General features: G+C 41.8%; 1 protein-coding gene across 1 annotated transcript in view; it reads left to right on the top strand.

Annotated features, from left to right (window-relative positions):
- The window catches only part of COQ6 (coenzyme Q6, monooxygenase), an 81,188-nt gene that overhangs the window by 14,293 nt on the left and 39,702 nt on the right, over positions 1 to 27,193 (top strand). The window contains exons 2-4 of the mRNA XM_069208511.1: positions 5,099 to 5,233; positions 25,808 to 25,866; positions 26,673 to 26,796. Coding sequence (XP_069064612.1) covers positions 5,099 to 5,233; positions 25,808 to 25,866; positions 26,673 to 26,796 — 318 coding nt within the window. The remainder of the gene's footprint in view (positions 1 to 5,098; positions 5,234 to 25,807; positions 25,867 to 26,672; positions 26,797 to 27,193) is intronic.

Here is a 27,193-nt window from a genome sequence, read left to right as displayed (position 1 = left end):
TTTCTCACCCTATATTCTAAACCAATCAGAACATTAACGTATATGGAAATTATATAAAATGTTAGCTCTAAGCTCTTCTATTTGCTGTTATTCCATTGACGAAACTCAAACTAAAACACTTGTAACTTGTACATCCTCTTCTCCAGTTGCATCTGTGGACTCATTGTTCGGCATCTTCCAATGACGCTGATGCAGGATAGTGATTACAAAATACATAGGGAAAAACATAGGTTAGAAACAAAATGATAAGCAAATATGCGAATACAATGAATGAAGTCTGTTAGGCTGCGGAAATATAGCAAGAAAACAGAACACATTAGAAACCTTTTAATACAGATAACGCTGCACAGTGACTCTGCTTCAGCCTAGCAGAGGCCACGAAATACTCATTTTATTTAAGCATTTATTTTTAGCAAACAACATGCTCTTAAAGAGTCAGAATAATTTCATCATGATGTTAGCTTGACATAAGACAACAAATATAGGCCTTTTACTTGTTGGCGGCCATTAAGTAGGTTACAATTTTCATAAACACAATATTATAATCCAATTAAGTCACACATTTATAAATGAGTTTAATTATGTAAAGACAAAATATTTACGATAAAATTCTTGCTCTCTCAGAAGCCCCTGCTCTTGTTGAATGGATAATGGGCATTGACTTTTGTGGGAATGTGGAAGAGTCTGTGTATAAGGCAAGAGAGTGTGAATAAAAGAATACTAAAATATGGGGGCAATGGTGGAACTATTCAAATTCTAATATATCAATAAAACATTAAACAGCTTAAACACGAGGGTACACCGCGCTATACCCTAAGACAGGGTTCTGCAAAGTCTGTCCTGGAGAGCCGTGTCCATGCCAGATTTTTAGCATATCCACATTTAGAAAAAAGATGTTTCAGAAATCTACAGTTTTCTAAATGTGGCTATGCTAAAAATCTGGCATGGACCCGGCTCTCCAGGACAGACTTTGCAGAACCCTGCCCTAAGGTAACTATAACTGGCACCATCATCATCATCATGCACAGTTTTCTCCTCAATAATGTTTTTTGCAAATGTTGCGGTCATATTATGAATTTTGTCATAGATGTCATGACTGATGTAATATGCCGGTTAATTAGCAGTGGCCGGCGAGGTCTCAAGTTATAGTTACAGCTGGCCACAACATGAAGAAAAAGGTTAAAAATGTTGCAGCAGCCATGACCGATTTAGCCTTCAGTCCAGAGATATAAAAAAACAAAACTGAGCGTAGTTACCCTGCCCTCCTACCCCCATTCCTTTGTAGGCAAGACAATTGTTTTAAACCTGCGGCCCTGGAGGACTCGTGTGGGCTCGTGCCATTAACGAAAAAGACCCCTGGACACAGTGGTTCCCTGCTTGCACTCTCCTAGGCTGGGAACTCAACTTTGTTCTCCTGGTGGGAGAAGTAAAGAAAGACTGTTCCTGCCTGGGCAGGAACAAAGGAAGAGTGCTGGCTCTTGCCAGCATGAAGTATTGTGCTGGCCGGGAAGCCAGCTGGTGCTGCGGGGCAACTCCACTTCTTCCTGCCCCCCCACAGTCCTCAAGTACCCCCTACATTGCAGATGCCTTGGATGGGCCACTGGGCACCTGCCTATATTATAAAACCTGGCTGGCTACTGCAAGGGGAGAGAGCTGGGGCCCTGGGGCACCCCCTGCAACCCCAGTTAAAAAAGCATTTGTGAGCACTGGGGCACTTACTTTATAAAAAATATGCAGGCTTCCGCAGGCACACACTGTGTGCCAGCTGGGGCTATGGGTGCCTAAGGGCTCTCCCGCAGCCCACAAACAAAATAATGGAGGTGGGCGTCCCAAGTGGGCACCGGAACTCCCACAAAAATCTAAAGTAAGGCCCTCAGTAAGAGTGTGGCGGTCCTCAGACTGCCTCTCGCAGTGGCTGTGGGACCGCTGCACTCCTGGCAGTCCCACCGCCACATTACAATGTTGGTGGGCGGAACCGACCAGGGACTGCTGTCAGTGCTAGGAACCTTGTACCTGACGGGTAGATACCAGTCTGAGTTGTGCTCAGCCAAGGCGACGCTGAACTCTACGCCGCTGTGCTGATTACAACTCTGCTTTCTGCCAGTCTTTCCATGGCGGTCACTCATTTATCTCCTGCATTATTAAATCCATGACTTAAGGAAAACTTACCATATTTTTGAAGCACTCACTAGTCGGAGCTCTGTAAGGCCCTCTTGTGATTTGTTTTTATGATGACATTTTGTGGGTTAAAAAAAAGTTAAGACTCAGAAACATGTTGGTTTTATTAAAAAAAAAAAAAAAAAAAAAGTCTGAGTCTTTCTTTTAGCATTTTCCAGCAGCCAAATATAGGAAGCTGACCTGCTCTAGTAAAGCTCAGTCAGTCAGTAGCAGGGGTGTATATAAAACATCATACAGTGTCAAGGAATGACTTCACCCCTCCCCCTTCTCATTGTCACTTTCTTATTTGATCAGGTAACACCCTTGTAGTGGAAGTATATCAATGTATGATGAGTGAATGTGATGAACGTTTCCAAGCTAAGCTCCTATATTACTCTCCTGTCCATAAAAATGTAATGGGATCCTTGGACTTCGAGAGATAATCCCTTAACCTCTACAGAAAGATCTGAAAATGATTCCACATGGCATCCATCAAATTCTTTGATGTATGTGCCCAGACTTGTGGTAAAAAATAATGTTTTCACCATAGTGTTAAGCGCGGCTGACATATTTCATCGCCTTTGTAAATTTACAGGCACATTCATCAGGTCAAGAAGACCCATGTGTAACCCATTTGTGCACAGTACCCGCAGATAAACAGGCTGAGACGTGGGGGGGGGGAATAAGAGAAACAACCTGAAAAAATAAAGTAACACTCGGGGCCACTAGAATAATGCAGCTGCGGCGATATCTCGCATAATTATAGTTTTGCCGCATAATCCATCATCTACTGCATAATCTGTTAATTTCAACAAAAAATTGTACCTCAAAACTGTTCAAAAGTTACCAAAAATGCACCAGTGTGTTGCGCATACTGAGAGGCCCTATGCAAAGCTAGACTGTTCACCTTTTTGTTGCTTATTGCTATATTTGAGGTATTAAAACTGTACTAATGCAGTGCATCCAATGCCCAGTGTTACCACGTTTAAGAAAGCCAAAAAAAAGAAGTAATATTATTACAAAATGTGGTGCATTATGCTGTATCTTTTGTCTTTTATTGCCGCATAACTTATTCACCTGAGCAGCAATTCGGCCCTCTTCTGCCACATAATTCCAGTGACCCTGGTAATAGTGTACTCACAAAGCATAAAACCAATGTGTGTTGGGATTTTCCTTTTTGAGATTGCCACTTAGTCGGAACCATGGGATTGTAAATTGTAACGAAAGAGATTATTAACTAAAGTGCCCTTTGTCAGTAGCTCGATTAAGTGTGAACTCATTCCTTGGGAGTGTGTGCCTTTATGTCTATCATCTTCATAAAATCATTTTGAAAAATGTGTACATGCACACCAGTACATGCTTGTGCTGCCTGTTTCCATACACAGGTCGTTCTATTACTTCTGTGTAAGTGGAACATTGTGGGACTTCAGGTGTGACATGGATATTCTCACCAGAAACAGCATGGGTATATATTCTAATCAATATTATGATTCTGTTTTCATATCATTCGGCCTTTAGGTATGTTAATCTAGTTGTTGAATTTGGATTCTGCTTGTGTGAATCAAATCGATGTGTTCATTCAACGTTGTTTTTCTTCCAATTTCACAATGTTGACAGGGATGGAATATCATAAAGAATTGTGCCTCCAAAAGTCAGTAAAAGCAAAAACAGCGTGACCAGACCCAGGGACTACACTAGTACAGGTATCCCTTTTAAATGAAATGGGCGGAAGGGGTTGTGTCCAGGAGCCTTTCAAAGGCTGGATATGGACATAACAAGCAGAAGCTGGAGTCAGCAAATTCTATGCTAATTGAAGACTATAGTCCACATTCTCTGTTATCTTGTCTCAGATGTAAGATGCTACTTCAGTCCTGGCTTTTGAGCGGCCATCAGCTTGCATTCCAGTAGTTATAACGATATATCTGTGTGGAAAATAATAGTATCTACAGTACAAAGTGCTGCAATGTAAAAAGATAGGGCAAGATGTGCATCTTTTCCTTGATCTGTGCTTTTAAACGTTCCATGAATCAGGGTTGAGCAAGTTTAGTCAGATCGTTGCTGCAATGTAATCTTTATTGGAAACCTTCTCTGCAATGCTGTAAAACCATGAATAAAAGAAAAAAGCCTGAAATAATTGAGCATTCATTAAATTCCTGTGTTTTGTATTTTCTCTGACCCTTCTTATGTGATTTATGCCCTACATGGGTAATTATAGGTGGTGCTCGAATCCCATTAGCTTGTACGAAGTAGTGCAAAAGTCCAATGTAGAGCTCGTGGCTGCAGTAACATTATGGCCCATAGAGGCCAGGCTGTCTACTTTGAAGTAATTGAGAGTTTTACTGCCCCATTGAGGGATTCCTCATTGGGTACAGTTTATTTTTTCTGGGCTGCTCCTCTCAAGTCCATGTCCAGAGTGCTGTGATCTACCTTCTGGGACAAAATTAATGTACTCCGTGGCACCATGTTCAGCGGCTATGTCCAGAAGGGCGATATGATGGAACTCGTAATCCCTGAGAATCTTGATCAGTTGGTCTCTTTGCTTCCCTGTAGTTCTCTCCGCTTTTTTTTTCAACAGTGGTAACGTAGTCTGCAGGCCTTCCATCTCCTTTTCTGCTCCTCCAAAAATTGTTAATGCTATGACTGGTGGTTTTTTTTTCTCACTTAACGGTGAAGTGTTTTTGATCACAGAAATGCTACTTGTAACACCCTTCTGATATATATATATATTTTTTTTCTTCTAGTTTAAATCTGAGATCTGTGTGTTTCAAATAGACCTTTCCCAATCAAAGTTCATCGTTGTTTTTTTACACCAATGTGGGGTCCTCTCCCTCTTACAATGTACTAACAGTCCATTCTGTGCCGCCGAAATGGGGAATGCAGTTATTTCTGTCTTCATTAATGCAATGATCTTTCCTTTGACTTTGCAATTTCATCTTTCTAGGGTTTGATCCCCACTTTCAAAACAAGAAGATCCTCCTGCTGGAAGCTGGACACAGGAAGGTTCTAGACCGAGTCCCTGAGACATACAGTAATCGAGTCAGTTCCATCTCTCCCGGTTCTGCAACTTTGCTTAGCAGTGAGTAAAGGAATATTGTACTATGCATGGCGCTATGCACTCCTTACTGGATAATAATTGTGTTTCCCAAAAGGTGTGAACCTGTCCTTTGTGATCAGGCACATAGAAATCGGCTAGGTAGGTAGTGTGCAAAGGTAACATTTCATGACACAAACAAGCTTTTTTTTGTACATTATTAATCAAGATGCTGCTGAAGTGTATGTCTGTATGCATGTGGATACTGCGAGTTGTCGAGCAAAATGGAAAGTATGGTAGAATCTAGGTAATTCTTCTCCATGATTTTACCGTGTTGAACGTGATGATGTGGTGGGAGCCACTGAATACCTTGTCAGATTTTGACATTTGTTTCTAAATCATGAAATGCCCTCTGTTTGAGAGGATGTAAACTATCTCAGCAGTTACTGCTTGCACTTTATCTGATGGCGGCGATTCTCAAATCTATTCAAATCTGTTTTAGCTGCTATAGATACATGGCGCAAGTTGCCATATTCTTTTATATTGTTGTAAAGCTTTTGTTTTATTCTCTTTAGTATTTTATTGCAGTGCTTTTAGTAACCAAGCAAACTAATAAACTTACACATTATCTCATCAGTATGGCTCCTTGGGCAAGGTATCTCTTTTGAGAAGCAGCTCTGTAATAGATTAGATAGGATTCCATATTGGGTTATGATTGATTGTTACTACTTCCTCAGTTTGTGAGTAAACCTTTGTGGAGTCATTAAGGGTCACATTATGTAACTCCATCTTTGCCGGACTTAAAGTACACTTTTTTCTGTTCAGCTCTTCCAGACAGACTTGATACTGCTTGTCCCTGCCTTCTCCAGCTCATTATTCACCTATTATTTGCATGGGTGGGTGGGGTTGGGGGGGGGGGGGGGTCAAGTCGTCATAGAAATGTTTTTGGGCTTCTGTGCTTTTTCAAGAATTTCTCCAGGACTCTCTTGGACTTCTCTCAGGTGGTGTCAGAAAAGTAGGAGTTTGAGGCACCACCCGGAAACCAACCTTCAGCCTGCAGAAAGGGTGGAAGGGAGAGGGATTAGAACCACACCCACACCCTTGAGTGTTGGAAGTCATTAAAACGCTCTATTTGGAAAATATGTTTTCCTCTCTGTAGCTTCTGCTCTTGTTCAATTGAACTGTGCCAGGACGTTGTGTTGCGCGTGGTAGCACTGAGAGAAAGAAACGTTTTTTTTATTTTTTTTATTCTCCTCAGATGTATACCCCAACACACTTGTTTTAGCCTGCAGCCCATATCTTTTGCATTTTTATTTCAAATCCGGGCTCTTAAGCAGTATTTATTTAGTCGTTGCTCTGACTTTTATTTTATAACTATTGTCCTTTTTGTTTGGAAAACATGTTCTTGCCAAATGCACTTATGTTTTTGACTTGTAACGTAGGTGGAAAAGTGGGAGTACTGGAGGACCATGGTGCAGGAAGAGGTACTATATAAGAAATTGAAAAGGGGTAATAGGAGGGTTAATGGCAGAACTTTGAGTTGGCTGCAATCTGGGTTGTGGTTGATCCTGATGGCATTATGCTGTGTAGCATGTAGTGAGTGGTGCTAGTCTGTATTGGTCGCACCTGATGAATCTTCTGTTCAAGAGGACTTTTCGGAGGGCAAATAGTTTTTTAGCATCTGATCAATCCACATGAAGAAGAGAAGATAAGTGCACAAAGTTGTACCTGGAACAAAAATTATTTTAATTGCATAAGGATCTGTACAGTAAATTATGATGTATAGAATAGTAACGACTGAGGAACTAAACCAAGAGAACTCTGGAGTTGTTGGAGGAAGTTGATGGTGAAAACACATCCAGATAGGTCCTGATTATGACCTTGGGAGATGGGATGCTCGTCACAAAAATGACGAATATCCTGCCTGCCGTTTTACAAATGCCACATGATACAATGGAACTTGTAATACAGCAGACGGGATATCCGTCACATTTGTGAAGGAGTATGCCATCTGCTAATCAGGACCAAAGTCATTGATAAATTTCAGTGCGAGGGACAATCCCAGACTTATGGAATTGGAAAGAACAATACAGTCGAGGTCAACTTGATGATGTTAGCTTTCTGGCAACCATAGTAAATCTTATGAAGGTGTAAGAGATGTTTGTGGTACAGCTCATAAAGGAAACTCCATAGACTCATAATGCAGTTGAATACTATCTGAGAGATCCAAGGTATAAAATTGGGTACGATAATCAACAAATGTAAACTACCCCCTGCTGTAAGTCCATAAAACATAAAGAGAGGTTAAAATCATCCTGTAGTGCAGCATTAGAAATACGTAAGACAGTCTTTGGATGATCCCTAACCTTCTACAGTCAGATGATTTAGGAAGATACTTTCTTCACGGAGCAGAAGTTGCTAATGTAGCTCCTGTTTGGCAGAGAAATCTACAGAGAGCGATGTAATCGTGTTAGTTAATGGATATATGTAGAACCATGAAAGGAGAAGACACCATTGCTACAGTAGTTGTAATTTAACAATTGGTGTCTCCACTAACAAAATGAAGGGTATGATAAAGATCACCTGTTTACATAGATCAGGGTCACTGGAAATATGCGACAGGAGAGCTCCAGTTTATCTGGCAGTGTTGACTGAATTATGCAGCAAGAAAAAGCAAATTATGTAGTGTAATGCAATTCATTTTAATAGTATTACTGCATGATTTTGCCCTTTTTATGCACACATTAATGCTACCTGGGTCAAGTTTCAACCTAATTAGTCTCAGTTGAACATTCAAATACAGCAGTAGGCAACTGAAAGTCAAATTTTGTGATGGGCACTCCGGTCATTGCATTTTTAATAACTTTTGATCTTTTTGAGCTAGAAACATTTTTGGGGTAAAATCTGCAAATTATGCAACAGATGATGGATTATGTGGTCTACGCTGCAAATCCAGAACTGAGGAAAAAACGGCACAATGTCAGAATCTCATAATTCCAGTGGCCCTGACATTGACATACAACCCGAACAAGAGGGTCACCAAAGGAACTACAGATTAGACTATTGTGTCAGTATTATTACGGTCTTTAGATTTGATTTAGTCTGATTACCAGCCTCACAATTGTTTCTCATCTCATTAGTTAGGCTGGAGGAAGCAGGCCTCGAAATATGTACTCGACCGTTCTCCATGGTGAGTCATTTTTTTTACCTTTTTGAGCTACTTTTAGGACCTCCTTGCCCCTTCTGGCGAGTTGACCAACGAATAGGTGTTCTGTTCAGTCAGGAAATAAAGGAGCAATAAAGGCACCTTTTAAATCTTGTAAAGTTGTCACATTTGCTTTGTATTGAGAGACAGAGGTCAAAAGTCAGTTTGTCTTGCAATTAATTTTCCTTCTCACTTCAGAGTTCCAGGATTTTGCAAGGTAAACTTCTCTCCGGTTAAAAAAATAAATGTTTGTTAGGAAAAACCTGACACAATACAGTCTTTAATTTCATGTCAAAATATGTTTCAATAGTTGTGAAAGCCCTTTGTTTGTACTGATGGTTGATGAAAAAAATAATCCAAAAGAACGAAAACAAATCAGAACTCTCTACTAGTGGTGTGCAAAAGAAAAATTTGTATTCTGAAACCCAATTTTCACAGGTTATTGTTAATTTTTATCAGTAAAGCTGCAAGTTAGTGGAAAGGTTTTTGGATTTTTTTAGGAAAGTTACTGTCTGTAAATGACATTATGCCACCACATCATAGTTTAGTAATATATTTATCAAAAGTGAGTGTTAAAAAATAAACGGAGAAACACTCCTCCCTTGATGGCAATGATATTAGTAAAATAAGAGGCGAGTCATGGATCATTTGCCCCTATATATGGGCTAAATTATTTTTCTACATGGAGCAATCATTTTGTCTATTTATTCAAATAAAAGATTTTTTTTGTGCAAATATGTGAGCTCAGCATTTTTGCTGAAGGTGCATTCGTATGCGAGAATGGAGAAAAAGGTGACTATGTAAGTTAATTGCCTAGGATCACACAATATAAGACCAGTTTACAGATCAAGTACATCACGGTTGGGTCGAGTAGATTTTTCAATTTACTCGACCTGCAGATCTAGTAACATTTTTATAATTTTTCAAGGCCTGAGGAAGCTGTTCTAGGGTAACAAAGAAGTTGATGAAAATCAAGGATTGGGCCAAAAGAAAATATCTGAAACTTTTCTGCCAATTTAGGTACATCTGAGGTTTAACAGAATCTCATTCCGTGGGTGGTGGTGGTGGTGGGGAGGGGGTGATGATGGTGGTGGGGCGGGTAGTGGAGGTGGGAAGGTTGGGGGTGGGATGTTGGTAGAAGAAGTCAGGGGAGTGGTGGGTGATGGTGGGAACCGAGTTTTTAAAAGCATATCACAGAGCACTTAGATCTTAGTCAGTTGTAGAATTCGATTATGGAGGAATATCTATCTATCTATCTATCCTCCCAAACACCAAAAGTCCAGGCACCAGTCCATGTTAAAATCCAAGCATTTAATAGCATTTCTGAGCAGCAAGACAAAAAATCATGACGCGTTTCGGCAACAGCATGCCTTGTTCACAGGTAAGTAAGAGCAGGTGTGAGTGAGCCAGTGCTTTTTAAATACAGTCCTGTGACTTCAGTAACCAAACTCCAACTCCCATAATGCACAGTTCCATATAAATAACTTCCTGAGCTGGAGCGCTTAATTTCCATGTAGCTGCAATAGCGTCACAGGCACTTCAGTTCACCATACAAATGTTCTTATGTGCATTAGGTATCCAATACTTGATAGTCCACTTGCTTTTACAGTCCCGCTCACCTTCATGCAAACAAGGCATTTATCCAAGAAATATATTGTGATGGAGGGTGAGCATGGGATAGAAGGGAGACAGTGTGCCTTTCCTCTTACTTTTTATGTATTCCTTGTATTGCTGTTATCATGCTGGGCAGCAACTGTAAAAGCAAGTGGACTGTCAAGTAATGGATACCTAATGCACATAAGAACATTTGTATGGTGAACTGAAGTGCCTGTGACGCTATTGCAGCTATATGGAAATTAAGCGCTTTTAGCTGTGTATTGAGAAACCTGTTGTGCACTAGAAGAAATTGGATTAGTAGTTGAAGAGTTAGGTACACATCTCAGGTAATAGCCACAATCCCTGTCGGTGTGAACCATCAAAGTCACTAAATTAACTTGCACTCAACACTTTTTACACCTTGGTAGCTGTGGCACAGAGCAGACAGGCTTAATTTGGGACAATGCGTGAATTATGCAGTACTAAAGCGGTACCAAAGTAGAAATGCAAAACAATAAAAATATAACTAGAAAAATAAAATAAAATGTAATAAACCAAACTACACAAAAATGACTAAAATCCAATAAGGGTAAACTGAGATGTGAATTTATATTTTTTGTAGGAATAATGGCAGGAAGCCTAAAGTGCCAACGATAGTCAGTGGTCGCTGTAGTCTGGGACCTAGACACATTTTGACTGTAAACCTGGTGAAGCGCAGGTTGGATACACAAATGTCTGTTCTGGTTAAAGATTTTACCTTTTAACTTGGCCCTTTAAGCCCCATTTCACCACTGAAATAACTTGGCCCTTTAAGCCCCATTTCACCACTGGAATACACTTCTACACCCCCCCGGGGACCTCGGAAGAGGTACTTAGATACTCGCTTGGTGTCAGGCAGAAACCAACAGCACAGTCCAGTCCAGTCCAGGGCAAGTTGCCACTGATCAGCTGGACAGTTGGAGGAAAAGGCATTTTGTAGCTTGTTGTGTCTGAGTAGCTTTAACAGGTCATCAGCCCTATGACCTTTGGAGTCTACTTCCTTGTCCTGGGTACAAGTTGGAGAGCAGGTCTAGTCTTTTTAGGCTCTTCTCAGGTCTCAGACAGCCTCCACAGGAGTGTTATGAAGTGGGTGCCCGGAGGTGCTACATTTATGCATGATAAGCTGGTGGAGTGGGAATGACCGCCGGTATGCCTTAACCAATGTAGTAAAGGTTCCCGGGTTTACCCTACCCACTTTGGGCATTTTCATGATGAGTTAAGTCTTGGGCCACACTAAACCTGGCCTTTGAGTACTGGGAGTCTGTTTGGGGAGTGTATCATGTTTCTGCTAGTGTTCTCCCACATCAAACACTAAAATTCAGTTTGAGGCTGGTCCTGTACCCGCAACAGAGTCAGAGACCGGTTTCTCGGACCCTGTTGTGCATTGTGCTCTGTAGAGCAAAAGCAGAGTTTTCAGCAATCGGAGAATGAATACACATGGATGGTTTTGGTTGCCTGTTTCTCACCTTTGAAGTGTCAAATAGAGGTCCACTGTGATAGAAGTGATCGGGTGGGGTGGGGGGGGGAGCACAACACAAAAGAAAGACCTACCCCGGTGTCCGCTAACATTTGCCTATGACATGGGAGGCCTTTTAGAAGTGGGCCCCAAATGTATGAAAAAACACTGCAGACCTGTCAAGCAGGATTTGACATTGCAATGTCAAAAATGAGGCCCACATCCCCACCTTGCATATTTATTCAGGTTCAGAGGGTCATCGCTGTACATTCTTGTGAGCCTATCATGTGGGGGTAGGGCATTTCATACCCATCACAACTATTCAAATGCTAAATACTACCTGACAAAGGTGGGAGAGCAAAATGCAGATTAGTCTCCAGGAACTTCAGGCTGTGAAAAGGTAACTTTCTAAAAGTTACTTTTCCTTTATATTTAGTAAAAATGCAACTTCACAACTGAATTGGATTTTTAATAACTGTTGAAAATAACTTTTTAAATATTTTTCTAGGTAGTCCAATTCCAGAGATACACTATTAATATTTGATATTGCATCCCAGTGTTTTCTTGTGCAGGGCTCAAAATCATAAAAATGTTACTAGACCGTAACTAACTTGACTGAACTGTAATATACTTGACCCGTAAACGGGTTTCAAATTGTGTGATCCTAGGCAAATAGTTTACAGAGTCGGCTTTTTCTTAATTCTCACATATAATTGCACCTTCAAATATGTGAGCTCAGCATTTCTGCAGTACAAAAAAACCTCTTTTGTTTCAGTAGACTAAAGTTTGCTGCATGCATCACATGAATGTAGCCCACATACCCATGAGGTGTAGGCCACATAACCTAGGACTTCTTTTAGTTTACTAACAACATTGCCATCTGGGCAGGGGTGTTTCTTAGTTTGTTTAAACACTCAATTTTAATATATATATATATATATGACTAAGCCATGATGTGGTAACATATTGTCATATACACACAGTAACTTTCCGAGAAATGTCCAAAAACCTCTCCACTAACTTGCAGCTTTACTGATCTGTGAAAATTGGGTTTCAGAAACTATATATCCTTTGCACATCAACATGTAAAATATTCTGATTTGTTTTCATCCTATTAAAATATTTTTTCATCACACGAAAATACAAAAAAGGGCTTTCACAACTACTGAAATATATTTTGAAATGTTTGCACAGTTGACTTAGTCATTTAAATGTGTGTTAGGAAAAACCTGACACCCTATATCCTTTTATTTTACATTCTGAGCAGCAGGTCACACAGTTCACCTTACAAAGTCCTGGAACTCCCAGTCAGAAGGAAAGGTAATTGTAAGAAAAACTGACTTTTGACCTCTGTCTGTGAACACAGAGCAAATGTGAAATAAGAACAAGATTTAAAGGCATCTTTTCTTACCCCTCCACTTTTCAACTGAACAGAACACCTGTTCAGTGTCAACTGGGACCAGTAAGTATTAAAAATAGCTCGACCTGATCAAATAAGACTCACCAAAATTAAGGTTTAAGCCTGAAAAAGGGTTATTTTGACAGGTCAAATTTGCAGTATTAAAACATCACAGCCAGACTACAAAGGGAAGGCCTGCAGTCATGTGTCATGGTCATTGCAGTGGGAGGCACAGTGGGTGCTGCAACAAACTGGTAACATTTAACGTACATGCGCAGGGTATGCTTTAATCTATATACTAGGGACTTACAGGTAAGTGTAACATACCAATTAGGGGTATGCCACTCTCTACATATTGATCGGGGAGCATAGGAACTTTACCCCTCCTGTACAGTGGTAAAGTGCATAGAGTTGTAAAGCTAAAAAATAGGGTTCAGCAAAAATGTAAAAAAAAAATCCAGGGTGACTCCATGGAAAGAACAAATTTCGAAATGTGTTTATTAAAGTTGGTAAATGGAAAATTGCTGATAATGCAAATTTGAGAATAAGACTGATTTGGCTGTGAACGGCTGAGAAACCTCTTAACCATTGGTTGGTGGTTATGTAACAACATTTTAATTTTGACATGGTGATCTTAGTAGAGAGAAGCAGAACAATTTGTAGAACTGATTAACTTGACACCGCTCACTTTCTGGTAAATAGGCAAAGTCATTGGCAAAAGCTATAACTCAGCCCTCCGATACATTCCAAGAGGGAGGAAAAAACAAGCAACCATCCAGTGACCGAGTACTCCTTAAAAAAACAAGCATTGGCAAAGCACATAGGTTTCGCCTTTGAAACCTGCCAGCTTTGCAAATGGCTTTTAGCAGTGATGTACAGTATTAGCAAGCTGCAGTGCAGCATGGCCAAAAGTATTTTAAAAAAGAAAGAAAAAAAAAGAAAAAAAAGAGATGCTTCCTTGTGTGGGTATCGCTAATTTCTCATTTCACATGCATGCCTATAAAATGACCCCGTACTATTTTTTTTCATTTACTGATTGAGATGTATTGGTTAAATGTTTAAAAAATAAAATAAAAAAAATGAAGACGAAGTAGCACAAATGTGCTTTTTTTTTTCAAGGCTGGGGGGTTCAGAGGAAGGTTTGCACAAAGAAAGGAAGGATGGTGGTTAATTTCCATTCCTATGCATAATCAGCAGCAGCTCACATCAGGATTAGACATATGGCTGTCTGTAAAAGGACTGCATTACCACAGCACTCCTGGGGCTGGTATCTGGACCTAGTGTTTATAGCTGAGGGTATAAATACATTACGTTTATTGACATTAGTTTCCTGCTGATTAAACATAATATGCTCCCACTAGTAGCCTGCTGATGGAATCCACCTTCGCCACTGAATGACGTGGTGTGATCTGGACTAACCGTTTATGCATCTATTCGTGGAATTGTTTAGTTAATCAGTTAACCTGTGAAAGGATAAAGTGGGTAGCTAAAGGGAAGAACAAAGTGGTTCTCACAATTGATAATAAATCGCTGTTTAAACTACTGTAATACAAGGGTAGCACGTTACGTTCACATTTTAATGCAGCTGCATAAAACGTGCTTTAGAGGCATGTTCAGTGCTCTCAGAGCACACAGCGTTGGCACTTTTTTTTTAAAAGCTCCCACTTAGTGTATCATTGATTCTGAATCACTACTCTAGGCCCTGTTACTTTCAGTCACAGTTTCTTTGCTTTGACAAGAGAAGAAGGCGGAAGAGAATATCAAATTGTAAGTTGCACGTCTGTGTATGAATCAGATGATTTTTGGTAGACTTCTTTAAGATGTAGGTATTAGCGACCTGGTTCTCACTCTACCATTTAAAAACATAAACTCTGCAAAGGAGAGCTGAGTATTTAAAGCATATTTCAATTGGCTTTTTTTCTGTCTTTTTTTTTCTGAGCTTTCACCACTTGTTTTTACATGCTATTTTAAGTGCATTCATCGTTCAAACCCCACCACTCACCCCATGCAGTGTATTTCATACTAGATGACCTTGCTGCTGTTTATTTCACCCACCTTTGGGATGCTGCACGGCTCGCTTATTTATTCCAAGAGGTTACACACTGATTGAGAAATTTCCTGGCTGACGAGAAGGAAAGTTTCATTTCTATTAAGGACTCAGAGGCGAGCTTTATGCATTACTTTCTTCACTCTGTTATGCAGCGGGCTCAAAGTTTAAAGAAAAACCCCACAAACACTACATATACCATGAACCAAAAGGATAGCGTCCATTACACTCATAACAGACCATAAATCACAACCTAGTAAACTTCATATATTTTAGTGAATGTCACAGAAGACCGTAATCCTACTTTTGTGTAATAGACAATAAAAGACAATACCGCCCATAATTACAACTGTATCATACTTATTGTTACCACCCCAACCCCCCTCCAAAACAAAAATCAGGGAGGGTGACATATTTCCAGTGTGTTTGGGAGGGATACTCCTCGCCTCCGTGTCCTTAATAGAATTAAAACTTTCTTTCTTGTTAGCTAGGAAATATCACACTCTGCGTCAGGAATGCAGACGAGGATAATGTGTGTTTATAGCTTACTCACCACCAACGCTGACACTTCATGTATGGGTTTGAAAAAAACCTCTTAAAAGTAGACCCTGAAGACCAGTCTGCCATGTTTATTATGTCTTCTAGTCTGCCAACTACCTGAATGGCCTTGGATGCCATAGCCCCCCATTGTCGATTGGGCTCCAAAGACATGATTATTGATTCCTACCTCTGCCATAATCCATCATAACCACCTGGCAATGGAAGGAGATGAAACCGCTTTGAAGTTTTTTGTTTTTTTTGTTTTTTTTAAAAGCAATCACCAGTTGCCTCTCACCTGGTGGTCTGATGTCTGCCATCATTTCCTCATAGGCTTTAAGGCACCTGACCACACACCGTTTAGGTCCAGCCTCAAAGGCAGGATATGTTACTGATCTGTACCGGATTTGGTCCATCTCTAAATAGTGAACATAACACACTTGCCGTAATGTCTAGAGCCTGACATCTGAAACTCTTACAGGAGATCAGGCAGAGCAAAAAGGACAACTTTCCTGAATTTTCTTCCTAGAAAGGTATTGGTTATCTTGCCAGTCTGACAGAAAATGTAAACCAGACTGTCTGGGTTCCAGAGGTTGTGTCATTTTGATGCCTTTAAGTGACTTACAGATCTAAGGGTGTTCCCCCTACTGGAGTATTGTTCAAGGGCGGGTGACCTGCTGAGATCGCTGATCTGAATTCATTCACCGTACAATAGGATTGCCCGGAACTGGCCTACTCTGCCAGAAAATTCAAGATCTCAGAAATCTGGGCTGCCAGGTGTCTTGCCACACCCCAACAAACCAATCTCCCCCCCCCCCCCCCCCCCCCGGCCAAACTTTATCTCTTGCTTTTCCCTGGGGCCCATGCCTGCTGGATGAACTTCTTATCCTCCTTCGAAAGTCTGATGTCTTCTTATTGTTGGCAGAAATCCTCCTCGCTATGATTTTTAGACGATCTGCAATGCCAGCAGATGTGGATGGCCAAAGGGATCCAGCAGGATCAGCAGGAATGACAGGATTAGAATCGGGGCATCCTTAGATAGCTCCAATATGTCAGGGAGCCAAGCTTGTGATTTCCAGAGTGGAGTTATGATGATGGAAGCTCCCTGATGTCGAACTTGATACATCACCCTCTGGGATCAAGAGTAAAGCCGGGAATGCGCAAGCCTGTCAACCACCGCCATGGCCCCCGTGTCTGGACGCCAGCTTATGTACCTCAGGAGTTGAGTGTTCAGTCTGAATGCGAACAGGTACACCACCCGTCCATGCTTGCCCATAAGACCAACTGGTCCGGTTGGCAAACACTAGAATCCTTGATAAACTTGGAGTTCCAATCTGCTACTGCATTCTGGGACCCCCGTAAGATACTCTACTGTCACAGAAATCTGATGCTGGAGGCAGTAATGCCAGAAATCCTTCACCAGTTACGCTAGCGCTCTCGAGCGTGTGCTGCCCAGGAGATTTATGTATTGCACTGCTGACACATTGTCTATTCTGAGGAGTATGCAGCACGAGGCTCTGTCCAGGGTCAAAGATCTGATCGCAAACGGTCCAGCCAGGAGTTTCAGGCAGTTGATATATAGTAAGTTCCTCCACTATCCACCTGCGTCCCCCCCCCCCCCCCTCCTCTCCCCCACGGAGATCTCGCCACACCTGGTGCCCCAGCCTTGGTGACTAGCATATTACTCTATCCCGTGAGGATCTGAAGATTGCTCTGCTGTTCCACGCTTCCATATGGTCTAGCCACCATTGCAACTCTGTCCGAACCTCCGAGTTTGGTGAAATCAGTCCAGAGTAAGTGGGCCACCCTGAAGATGAGATGCCTTCAAGCGTTGCAAATCCCTGTAATGTGGAGGGCCTGAAAAATGGCTTGGCTCAAAGATAAGCTCAGATATACTGGCCAGTTGTCTGAGGGAGATCCTTTCCTTTTTTTAGAACCTTCTTCAATTCCTTCTTGATCTTGCTTACCTTTTGATTCCGGGAAACTTAAAGGTCTGCATTGGAATCTACGAGAAACCCTAAGAGGGTCATGGTCTGAGCCTGGGTCAGTTCTGCTTTCTGATGGTTGATGACAAAACCTAGGTTCTGCAGTAGGGGCAGTAGTCATTGTCTGGTGAGATAGAAGTTGGGAACGAGATTGATCCATCAGGAGGATGTTGTCTAGGTAAATGATCAACCTGATGCCCTGTGTTCTGAGGGTTTCCACTACCAGTTTGATGAGTTTCATGAAGCACTGTGGTGCTAGACAAGAGTTTGAATCGGGATTGGAATGCGGAGACTGATATCTCCATGTGAACTGCAGGAAACGGCAATGCGGTGGAAAGATACAGACCATGAGATACGCATCATTGGGATCCAGGCGCACCATCCAGTCCCTCTGCATCAGCAGATACTTGAGGAGATGAATACCCTCCATTTTGAACTCGTTGAAGGCTCGTACGTTTTTATCACTGGGTGAAGCCCTTTGTCCTTCCAAGTCCCCCACTCCCACATCGCTTGAGGGAAAGACAGGGTATTTCTTGCCATTGAATCCTCCAGGGGCATTGGCCTTGCCTCGGGCACTAAGGTTGTGCCTTCCCTTTCCTACTCCCCTGTTGAGGAAGAAGGCTCCCTGCCGGACGTTGTGCCATTGATTATTGCGTCTTGCTTGACCTTTGCTGGGGCCTTGGAAACTGGAGCGGCCAGACGAGCAACCTCTGCCTCTTCTGCCCCCGGCGACAACCTTTCCAGGGAAAATGTTCTTTATGGAGGTCTGTGCTTCCTCTTGTCCAGCACTGAGAAAGTGGCTCAGACTACCCGAGCTCTTTTACGAAAGGTTTGCCAAACAGGTTGCCCTGTGCGACCGCCCCAGCTTCTGAATTAGACAGTTCCCCTAACTTTGGATCTATTTTTATCAGCAGTGAACGGCACCTCTCTGCGGACAGAGCACGGTTGGTGTTGCCTAAAAGACACACCTCCTTCTGAGCCCATCCCGCTACAATGACAGCGGGCAGGGGGTTCTATATTTGTTTGGAACGTTCATACAATTGAATAGTCTGAGTCAGGGGGCCCAGAACATCAAGTAACTTGTCCTGGCATGCCCACCAGGAGCAGTCAATACTGTTCTTGAGATTCCTCATGTATTTGGCAAAAAAGGTGCACATGAAGGTTATATCTGGGGTCGCTGTGATGTTGCCGTCTAGGATGGGCCTAGCTGCCTGCAAATGAGCATGCACCTCCTTATCCAGGGGTTGGCAGATTTTGCTGGCCACGTACTCTGCTACTTTTTGGTTCGGGCACCATTTGAGGACATGGCTCAAACATGTCAGATGCATTAGATTCCCCTTCATAGGGATCAGAAGGGGCCGAAGCTGGGTGCCAAGGTCTTCCTGCAACTCAGTCCTCATCTGAGGAAACCTCCTCATCGGTCTCTCCCTCCCCCCCCTTTGGGAAACCCTACATCAGGGTCAAATTCTGGAGGGACCTCGTCACCATTTTCTCTGGTCCAGTTCTCCTCCCAGAAGGGTGCATTTTTCAATGTGTCTCTCAAACGATCAAAGCTTTCCACGTGCCCCCCTGTCATGTTTGTGGGCCATCTTGGGAACTGAAATGGGAAGGCCACTAGGTCCTGCCCCCATATCCGTCAGGATCTCTGAGCTGCTATAGACCTGAGAAGTCACCTTGGCGACACTTTTCTCCAGGGGTGCAAGCGCCTTGGCAATAGCCTGGGAAAGAAGCTTGGCCATCTCGGCCGGGAGATTCCGTTGTGTGGGCCATTCCACCTCAGATGCCAGGTTAGGGGAATATTCATGGTCCCTGTAGGACTCCATAATTAAAGAGGGTGTGAGAACCAGTATACAGTAATCACCCTGGGGAGTTGAAGGGCAGCCCCCTTGCAGGTGCTCAGAGCCAGCAAATAGACTACAGCCACTAGGTGGCATCAACTTGTGAAACAGCCTGAAATAAACTTACTGTGACTGTGGTGTAATGCGAGCTTTGGAAGGGAAGAACCCCAAGTGGAGAGTCCCTGAAACACAGGAAAAAAGCCACTGCATCCTCCCTAGCACTCGTCGCTAGGCCATGGAGTGCTGTTTCTAGAAGTGCGCTTCTCGGTGGGTCGCAATGCTCCTCACGGAGACAGCAGTCCACATGAAACAGCGCCACCTGGAAGGACCCATGCTTTATAAAGATGTGCTCGGGCCAGAGCCTACTGCATGTTGGGTGCAGATAGCAGCACCAGAATGAAGGCAGTACACACAGCAGTGACACAGTATAAAGCAATTAAATCACAGCATGCAATATCCCAAAACCATCTAGAGAGACATTTAGGAAGTGAGGGACTTAACTGACGCAGCAGTGAAGAAGAGGAAGGACTACAGGAGACATGGTTATATATAGATGTTCGGACTGCAATTGGATTGGCTATTAGTGTCTATAATAACTATCCCTTTTGGTTCATGAGATACGTAGTGTTTTTTCTTTTTTCTTTAACCTTTGAACCTGCTGTATAGTAAAGAGTGAAGAAAGTAATGCATAATCCTCACCATAGAGTTCTACTGCAGGAGAAGTAAACAAAATTCATTTCTTACTAAGTAACAAGCATGTGACTAATAGATTGGATTCTTACCTGGGTTGAGGTATACTAACCGAAAAAGCTGGCTAACTGGGATGTTACACTGATATGTGGTTTATATGCAAATCTAAGCAAACCCACATTAAGAAATGAAGTTGCAGATATGAAGTTTATATACTTTATCTGTATACCAGGCACATTGCCCATGAGGAATTTCAACAGCATCCAATGATGGTTAAAATCCATGAACTGGAAGATACTTAGACATGCACACAGACACATCTTCTGTAGCAGGTAGATTAAGCCACTGATTTCTCTTTAAAAAGTTCACACTTATGTCCAGCAACGTACTTGGACATCTTGGTTGTTGCTAAATAAAGGCACAATTTTGCCTAGATTCTATTCTGCAACCAGCATGTTGTATGCAATCGCTTGAGCAGGTACTTTAAGCCACTGATTTACACAACAAGGTACGCAACTTGTTGCAGCTTAGTGAGCTGTCTGTAGTTATTTTCATTGCCCTTTCGCGTCTTGCATTTAAAAGTACACTTATCAATATTCTTTCTTATATCTTGGTTCATGTCCACCATTCTACTTGTTGACCGTGTTCTTCTCATTGAGTCTCATTCCCACTCTTGAGTGTCAGACCTTACTGGATGAAACGCGTGCTGGGTCTATTCAGGCAGATACTTGAGTTGTCGGCCAGTCTTGGCTAGGACAAGCTTCTGAATACTTTCTTTGGAAGCAAAGGAAAAAGAGTTCTTAGGGTGGGCATCTGGCCTTTGGAGTTCTTCTACAGTAAAGCAGTTCTCGCGAGCTCAAAACATTCTTTCTGAATATTATCCGCGCGTCAGACTGGATCTAGAAACTTTTAAAGCAGTACCACTGCAGGAAGCTAACTGTTGTGTTATATGTATTTTGATAGTGCTTGACTCACCCAGGAGAGCATCCTGGCGATGAAGCAGGAGTTGCAGGGGAAGACCGTGGGCTAGGTAAAGACAGGGCTTTAATTTCCTGCAGTATTCAAGATCTGAGAAGGTGGTCCTGCTATGCAGTTTGAAACAGACTTCAGGAGAAAGGTAGAAGGCACAACTGCTGAATCTGGCTCTGAATATATGGTGGAGGGGTGAGCAAGTAGGAGTTTGGCTGAGTGAAAGTGTCTGGAAGGGTTTTGTGAAAGTTAATGTGGTTGTTGAGGTAAGTGGGGGCTAATGTTTTGTAAGGCTTTATCTGTATGCATGAGAAGTTTGAAGAGTGCTCTTTTGCAGATTGGGAGCTAGCGGAGCTCTTTGAGGTGCAGGGTGACTTCAGGGCAGGGCAAGAGGTTGAGTGCGAGTCTGGCTGCAGAGTTTTATGTGGTCTGGAGTTTTGTGGTCAGTTGAACTTTGATTGCGGCATAGTGTGCATTGCCATAGTCTGACCTGCTGGTGATGAGGGCTTGGGTGACTGCTCTGCGAATGTTGGTGGGGAGCCATTTGAAGATCCTCTTAAGCATCTTCAGTATGTTAAAGCAGTAGATGGAAACTGTATTCTCTTGGCTGGTCATGGTGGGTTTGCTGCCGATTTATTATTCTAGAGTTCTTTGCATGTGTTGCAGGGAGAGGTTTCCATCAATGTTCGGCAGTCCACCAGATGGAGTCCCAGAGTGAGGTGTCTTTGCTGAAGATTACTACTTCCGTTTAGTCTGTGTTGAGCTTCAGGTTATTTGTTTCCATGTATCTGGCAACTTCAGTATGATCATGCTCACTAGAATTATGGGATTCTGCAACCACAGTGTTTTCTGCATAGTAACGTGTCTGCTGCATTTGCTACATAATCCATCATCTGGTGCACAAAATGCTTAATACATGATTTGTTAAATAGCTCAAACAGATTAGAAGTTACTAAAAATGTGTCTATATACTCTTTCAGTGAAGGGCCCTTTGCAAAGGTTGACTAGTCGTATTTCACTTGCTTAATATTGTATTTGGTTGCTTAAACTTGTACTAATAAGGTCAAATAATTGCCCAAACAGTATTACGTATTTAGTGTGTAATATTTACACATGGTAACACTATCACAAAATGTGCCATAGTGCTGCATAATTTGTCATTTCTTGTCACACAATTTAGTCATCCATGCCACATAGTATGGCACATGCCTCCTGCATAATTCCAGTTGCCCTGAGAATGGTGATTCCTTGGGCGTGGATGGTGCTGGAGAGTAGGGTTATGTAGGCATTGAACAGAGTGTGGCTAAGTGAGGATCCTCATAGAACTCACCAGATAAGTATGACGTTTCCAGAGGTTAATGGAGCCAGACTGACTCACAAGGTGCGGCCTGTCATGAAAGAGCAAATCCAGCAAAGTGTGGGTCCTTGGATGCCAATGTCCTGCAGTCATGGGATAAGGATGGAGTGGAGACTGTTGGAGGCTAGGAAAAGGTCCAGTGAAATGAAGGCCTTTGTGCCACCTCTGTCCATGATCATCCCGTATGTCATCCATGGCAGTGATGAGGGCGGAGTCTGTACATTGTGCGGCTCGGTGCCAATGACCTTCTGCTCAAAAAATGACTCAACAAATCATATATACGTGCCACTCACGCGTGCACACAGACATCAGTTCCTTCCTCCCCCCTGTCCCCATTTCACCACTTGATGCTGATTCAGAGCTGCTACTCGTGTTCACAAGGGTTTGTTTCCTGAAAATTCTTTAAGAAATCCCGTGTGCAAGGAAAAGTGACCCTTCCCAAGACTACAGCGTTTACACTTTGTAGGGACTGTCACAAGCAAATGTCTTAAACAAAACCATGAGAGCAAGCTTAGCAATACTTACTCCTAGTTCATGTGCATTGGGCAAATCAGTCAACATAGTGACAGTTTCCAGAGAGGGGCTTATTTTAGATATTTTCTTCACATGATTCTCCCTCATTTTGTCTGAATGCTAAACTTAGTTGTTTTTCCCAGCCTTGTTTTATCTTACTTAAACAAATGTTGTTGCCACTGATGCATTTGTAGATTTTTAGGGGTCGAGGATCTGTCTTGAGCTGGAGTAGTTGGTAGGAGCAAAAGTAGCTCAACTTGGCCATTGTTGATTGAGAGTAGTTACAAAGGGACCAAATTATTAGGCATACCTTCAGATAATTTCTTATTTCCTCTTTAGGCATATGATAAATGGATTGAACCTTTTTGGACTATATGATGGAATGACTTGGCAGCAGCTGGGCATACATACAAATCTCTTGCTCCACCCAAGTTGACCAGAACAGACCTTTCCCTTGGCTCTTGAAGTTTGAGTGCCATAAGATGGAGATGGTGGTCTTTTTGTGTTTACACTCTGTTTTAGATGTGATGGAATTAGTTGAAATATCTATTTTTTTATTGAATCAAATAGGCAACTTCTAGGTTTTCAACATGTCTACAATAATTTGTGTAAAATGTTTAATCTGAGAGACCCAATAGTAAGCTATACCCATGGGTTCTAGTTCTTTGCACATTAGAATATTCTTTATAATATCAATGCACAGTAGAACAATCCCCAACATCGATACAGTGGCCTCTCAGATCGATACATGATACATTTTCATCCTATAAAAACACTCTCCCTTATTCACAAGGCCATTGAGCAACATTTTCAAAGTTAGACCACCAAAATAATCTAGTTCTACATGTACACAGGTGGGGGTTGTGGTCCGTGGGGGAATTTAACCTCTAGCTTATACTAAAAGTATTATGGATACAGAGTATTGTCTGGAAATCAAACACCTCCTTGATATAGGGATTTTCAACTTTGTATTAGACATCAGTAGGCTTTGTTTTTTTATATAGAGACCTTTTGCACCACCCAAGAGAGACCTTTCCCAGTAATTGTATGTAGCTAGATAAGCGAAGCATAGTTCTTATATGGAACAAAATAATCTTTCATAGGGATTTCATTTTTTATTGTAGATCTATTTAGCACAGACAGACTAGACTCTATAGGCTATCAATAAGTGCTCTTTACTGGTCAAAGGCTATATTATGTTAAAAAAAGAGTATTATCCACAGAAAATGTAATTACATAGAAATGAGAGTCCTATATTGGATAGCAATCCAAGCATATTAAGTCCTCTGCTACTGTTACTTTTTCTCCCAGTTGTTTTAAGGACGAGAACTATGACCTCACTGTAATATTTACTCCTTTACTTAGTCAATTTGTCAAAATACAGTACCTCCCAACAAGATTGACTTTCTTTTCTCATGGCAACATATTCAAGTTTATCAAAAGTTTCATACACAATTATTTAAAAACAATCTCAAGATTTGATGTATCTACATTTTTTTAAAAATAATTTCTTTACATTTCATTTATTGTTCATCATCAGATTTAATTTCCATATGACCACACTAGTGTATGTGCAATGTCATGGTTTATATGTATTTTTCACATGTGCAAGCCGATGTACACAAATAATTATCCCAATAATACCAACTCTTGTGCTACAACAGACTATCCCAAAAATTGTATGCATAAGGATGACATGCATTCAAGTCATTCTTGGTAAACTAAACCATTTAATAAATACTGTTGGATCTTTCATAAATTGCTGTTGTGTGTAGCAATTGTACATTTTTGTACATGAAGAAAAGCCTATGTAACATGCATAATTTGTAAATCCTGATTAGTACCTGTTAAATGGAAACTAATTTTAATTGAAGTCACAACGTGTGCATTTGGCAATCCGGAGCCCATTAGCTATAATAATTCCACTTTACCCTCTAGGTATGTTTCTTTCAGTCTGCATATTGCATCTGTCAGCAGGCAGTTCAGGTTATGAGGATTGCCAGACCTAGGAATAACATGCATACATTTAGTGTGTTCCTATCTGAATATACTTCTAAAATTCAAAAACATTTTTGTAAAGAGATGATTTGAAATAGCTAGATATGTGTAATCATTTTTGAGGATTTATTAGTTTTTTGAAAAACTTAAAATATCGGTGAAGAGGATCCTGTGAGAAAAGAATGAAGCGTGTTGGCTAGCTTCAGTATCTAATTCTGTTTACTCATTTTATCAGCATACAGTGAAGAATCTGGTTTTGTTATTTTAACACACTGGGAGAGAAAGTAACCCTTCTGGAGGACCTGATTTGCTTGGAGTACAATTGAATATATGATGCTAATGAATTACAAGTTGACTGTCTTTCAGAACAACAAGTAGCAGAACCAATTGTAGCTGGGTCTTGGTGGACTGGTACCTCAGCAACACAAACTAAGTGAACGACTTGAGGGTGTAGGACATTTAATCTAATTAAAACTGCTCTAGATAGAACGGAATGGCTGGAGTCGTGACAGGTCGTGGGGCGTCTGGACAGCAGTGCCTTTACTGAAGTGATCACTGTTCTTGTGCGGTAACATGTGAACATGGATTCTGCTTGTCATCAGCAGTTCATGTTGAATGAATATACTTGAACAGTGAGACGAAGACAATGTCTCATCCTTGGCGTTATTTAGGAATTAAATTACAGTTAAACTATTCCTACTTGAGTATGGCTTCATTCCATATGAAAGTATCTTCTCTGTAGACCCTCTTACAACTTGGATAAACGGATGGTTGCGCTGGGGCTCGTTTAGGACGCACTGTTGCTCATTCCTTTGTCCAAGTTTGCTGCTGTTAGCAGATGTTTGACTCCCAGAAGCTATACCTAAGTGTTTTTCATATATTCGGAAAGCACCTAGGTATGTGAGTCACAAAAGAGAAGCCATGACCCACGGCATTGTATAGAACAGGAGTTCCAAGTATTAAATGTGTTTCTTTTTTTCTTGCTTGTAGGTTTCGGTGCCTGGGATCACATTTGTAATATGAGATTTAAACCTTTCAGGCGAATGCAGGTGAGTTCCATGACTTTGAGGCAGAATTGTTTCATGTCCCAACACCACCACAATCACATTAACGCACTCTGCCACATTCGACACATGTGTTGTTAAGTATCCATGTTCCTACACATGGTTAATGATCCCCCATGCATACCACTTTTCTTTTAATACGGTTGATGTCTTCATTTCACCCCCACTGTCCTGACAAATCTCCTTCTGACCTCCTTTGTTGATAATAAGTGGCTTTATTTTGCCCTCTGTGCATGTTGTTTTTTTTGCTTTTTTTTCCCCCCAAGGGATATTGACATACTTTTTCATAATACTGTTCGTTCACTTCCTGTCTGTGATCAATTCTTTACTTTTGGTCCCAGCTTACTCTTTTAGCTCTTTTGTGTCTGCCACAGAACCACTCACTTCCTGTTGTCTTATCTTCTCTTCGGGCTGCCTCCTGTGCTTTTGTTGCCAGTTTATTTTTTTTTAAATGTTCTTTCCTGTGTCTCTTCTCTGTATTCTCATGTCTGCAGTGTGTTCGTTCACCCTTTTATGTTCTCTAATATCTTCAGTGTTCTGTGACGTTTTCAACTATTTGAATGCTGTACTATTGCTTTTCTGTTCCCTTGTGCTTTCCTATCTGCTGTTCCCTCTGGGTGCCAATGTTCGATCCAGCATACAGTGTAGTCACATCCCCTATGTAATCAAATGGTATTTCCTGCCTGCTATGTGGGCTCACACCTCGTGCACTCTACCCACCTGTGTGCTTTGCTCTCTAGTGCCTATCATGCAAGATTCCCTTCATAATCTCTAATGTCTCTTGCCCCAAGGTGTGGGACGCCTGCTCGGATGCCCTGATCACCTTTGATGCAGATGGACTGGAAGATATGGGTTATATTGTTGAAAATGATGTTATTGTGGCAGCTCTCAATCGGCAGCTGGATTCGCTGGCAGGTAAACGGAAGGAGCGCTTGAAATGAGGTGGGTGGCCATTTGCGGGTGAGACTGAGAGGGCGTGATTGACTGTGGCGGGCTATGTGGTGGTCCAGTGGGTGAAAGGATATTTTTTCTTTCAGTGGTTGAAGATGGAAGGAGAGGTTTGAGAGCAAAAGACTGAATGTGAGTCTGGAGGGGACTGATGGGCTTAGATGGAGCACAGGGGGTTTAAATGAGAGAGGAATTGTGGGGTGGGCAGGTTAGATAAATGGGACGGAAGAGGAATGTGCTGGGGCACATTGGGTACAGATGGGGTTGGGGGGTACTGAATGGCCTGAATCCGATAGGTGGAAGTGACTAATTGGGCAGGAGACACTTTCGAAGTGCAGTAGACTAGTCTCAAACACAACCTACA

This window comes from Pleurodeles waltl, chromosome 9 (assembly GCF_031143425.1).
Source record: "Pleurodeles waltl isolate 20211129_DDA chromosome 9, aPleWal1.hap1.20221129, whole genome shotgun sequence".
Lineage (NCBI taxonomy): Eukaryota > Metazoa > Chordata > Amphibia > Caudata > Salamandridae > Pleurodeles > Pleurodeles waltl.
This window is presented reverse-complemented; position numbering and strand designations above follow the sequence as displayed.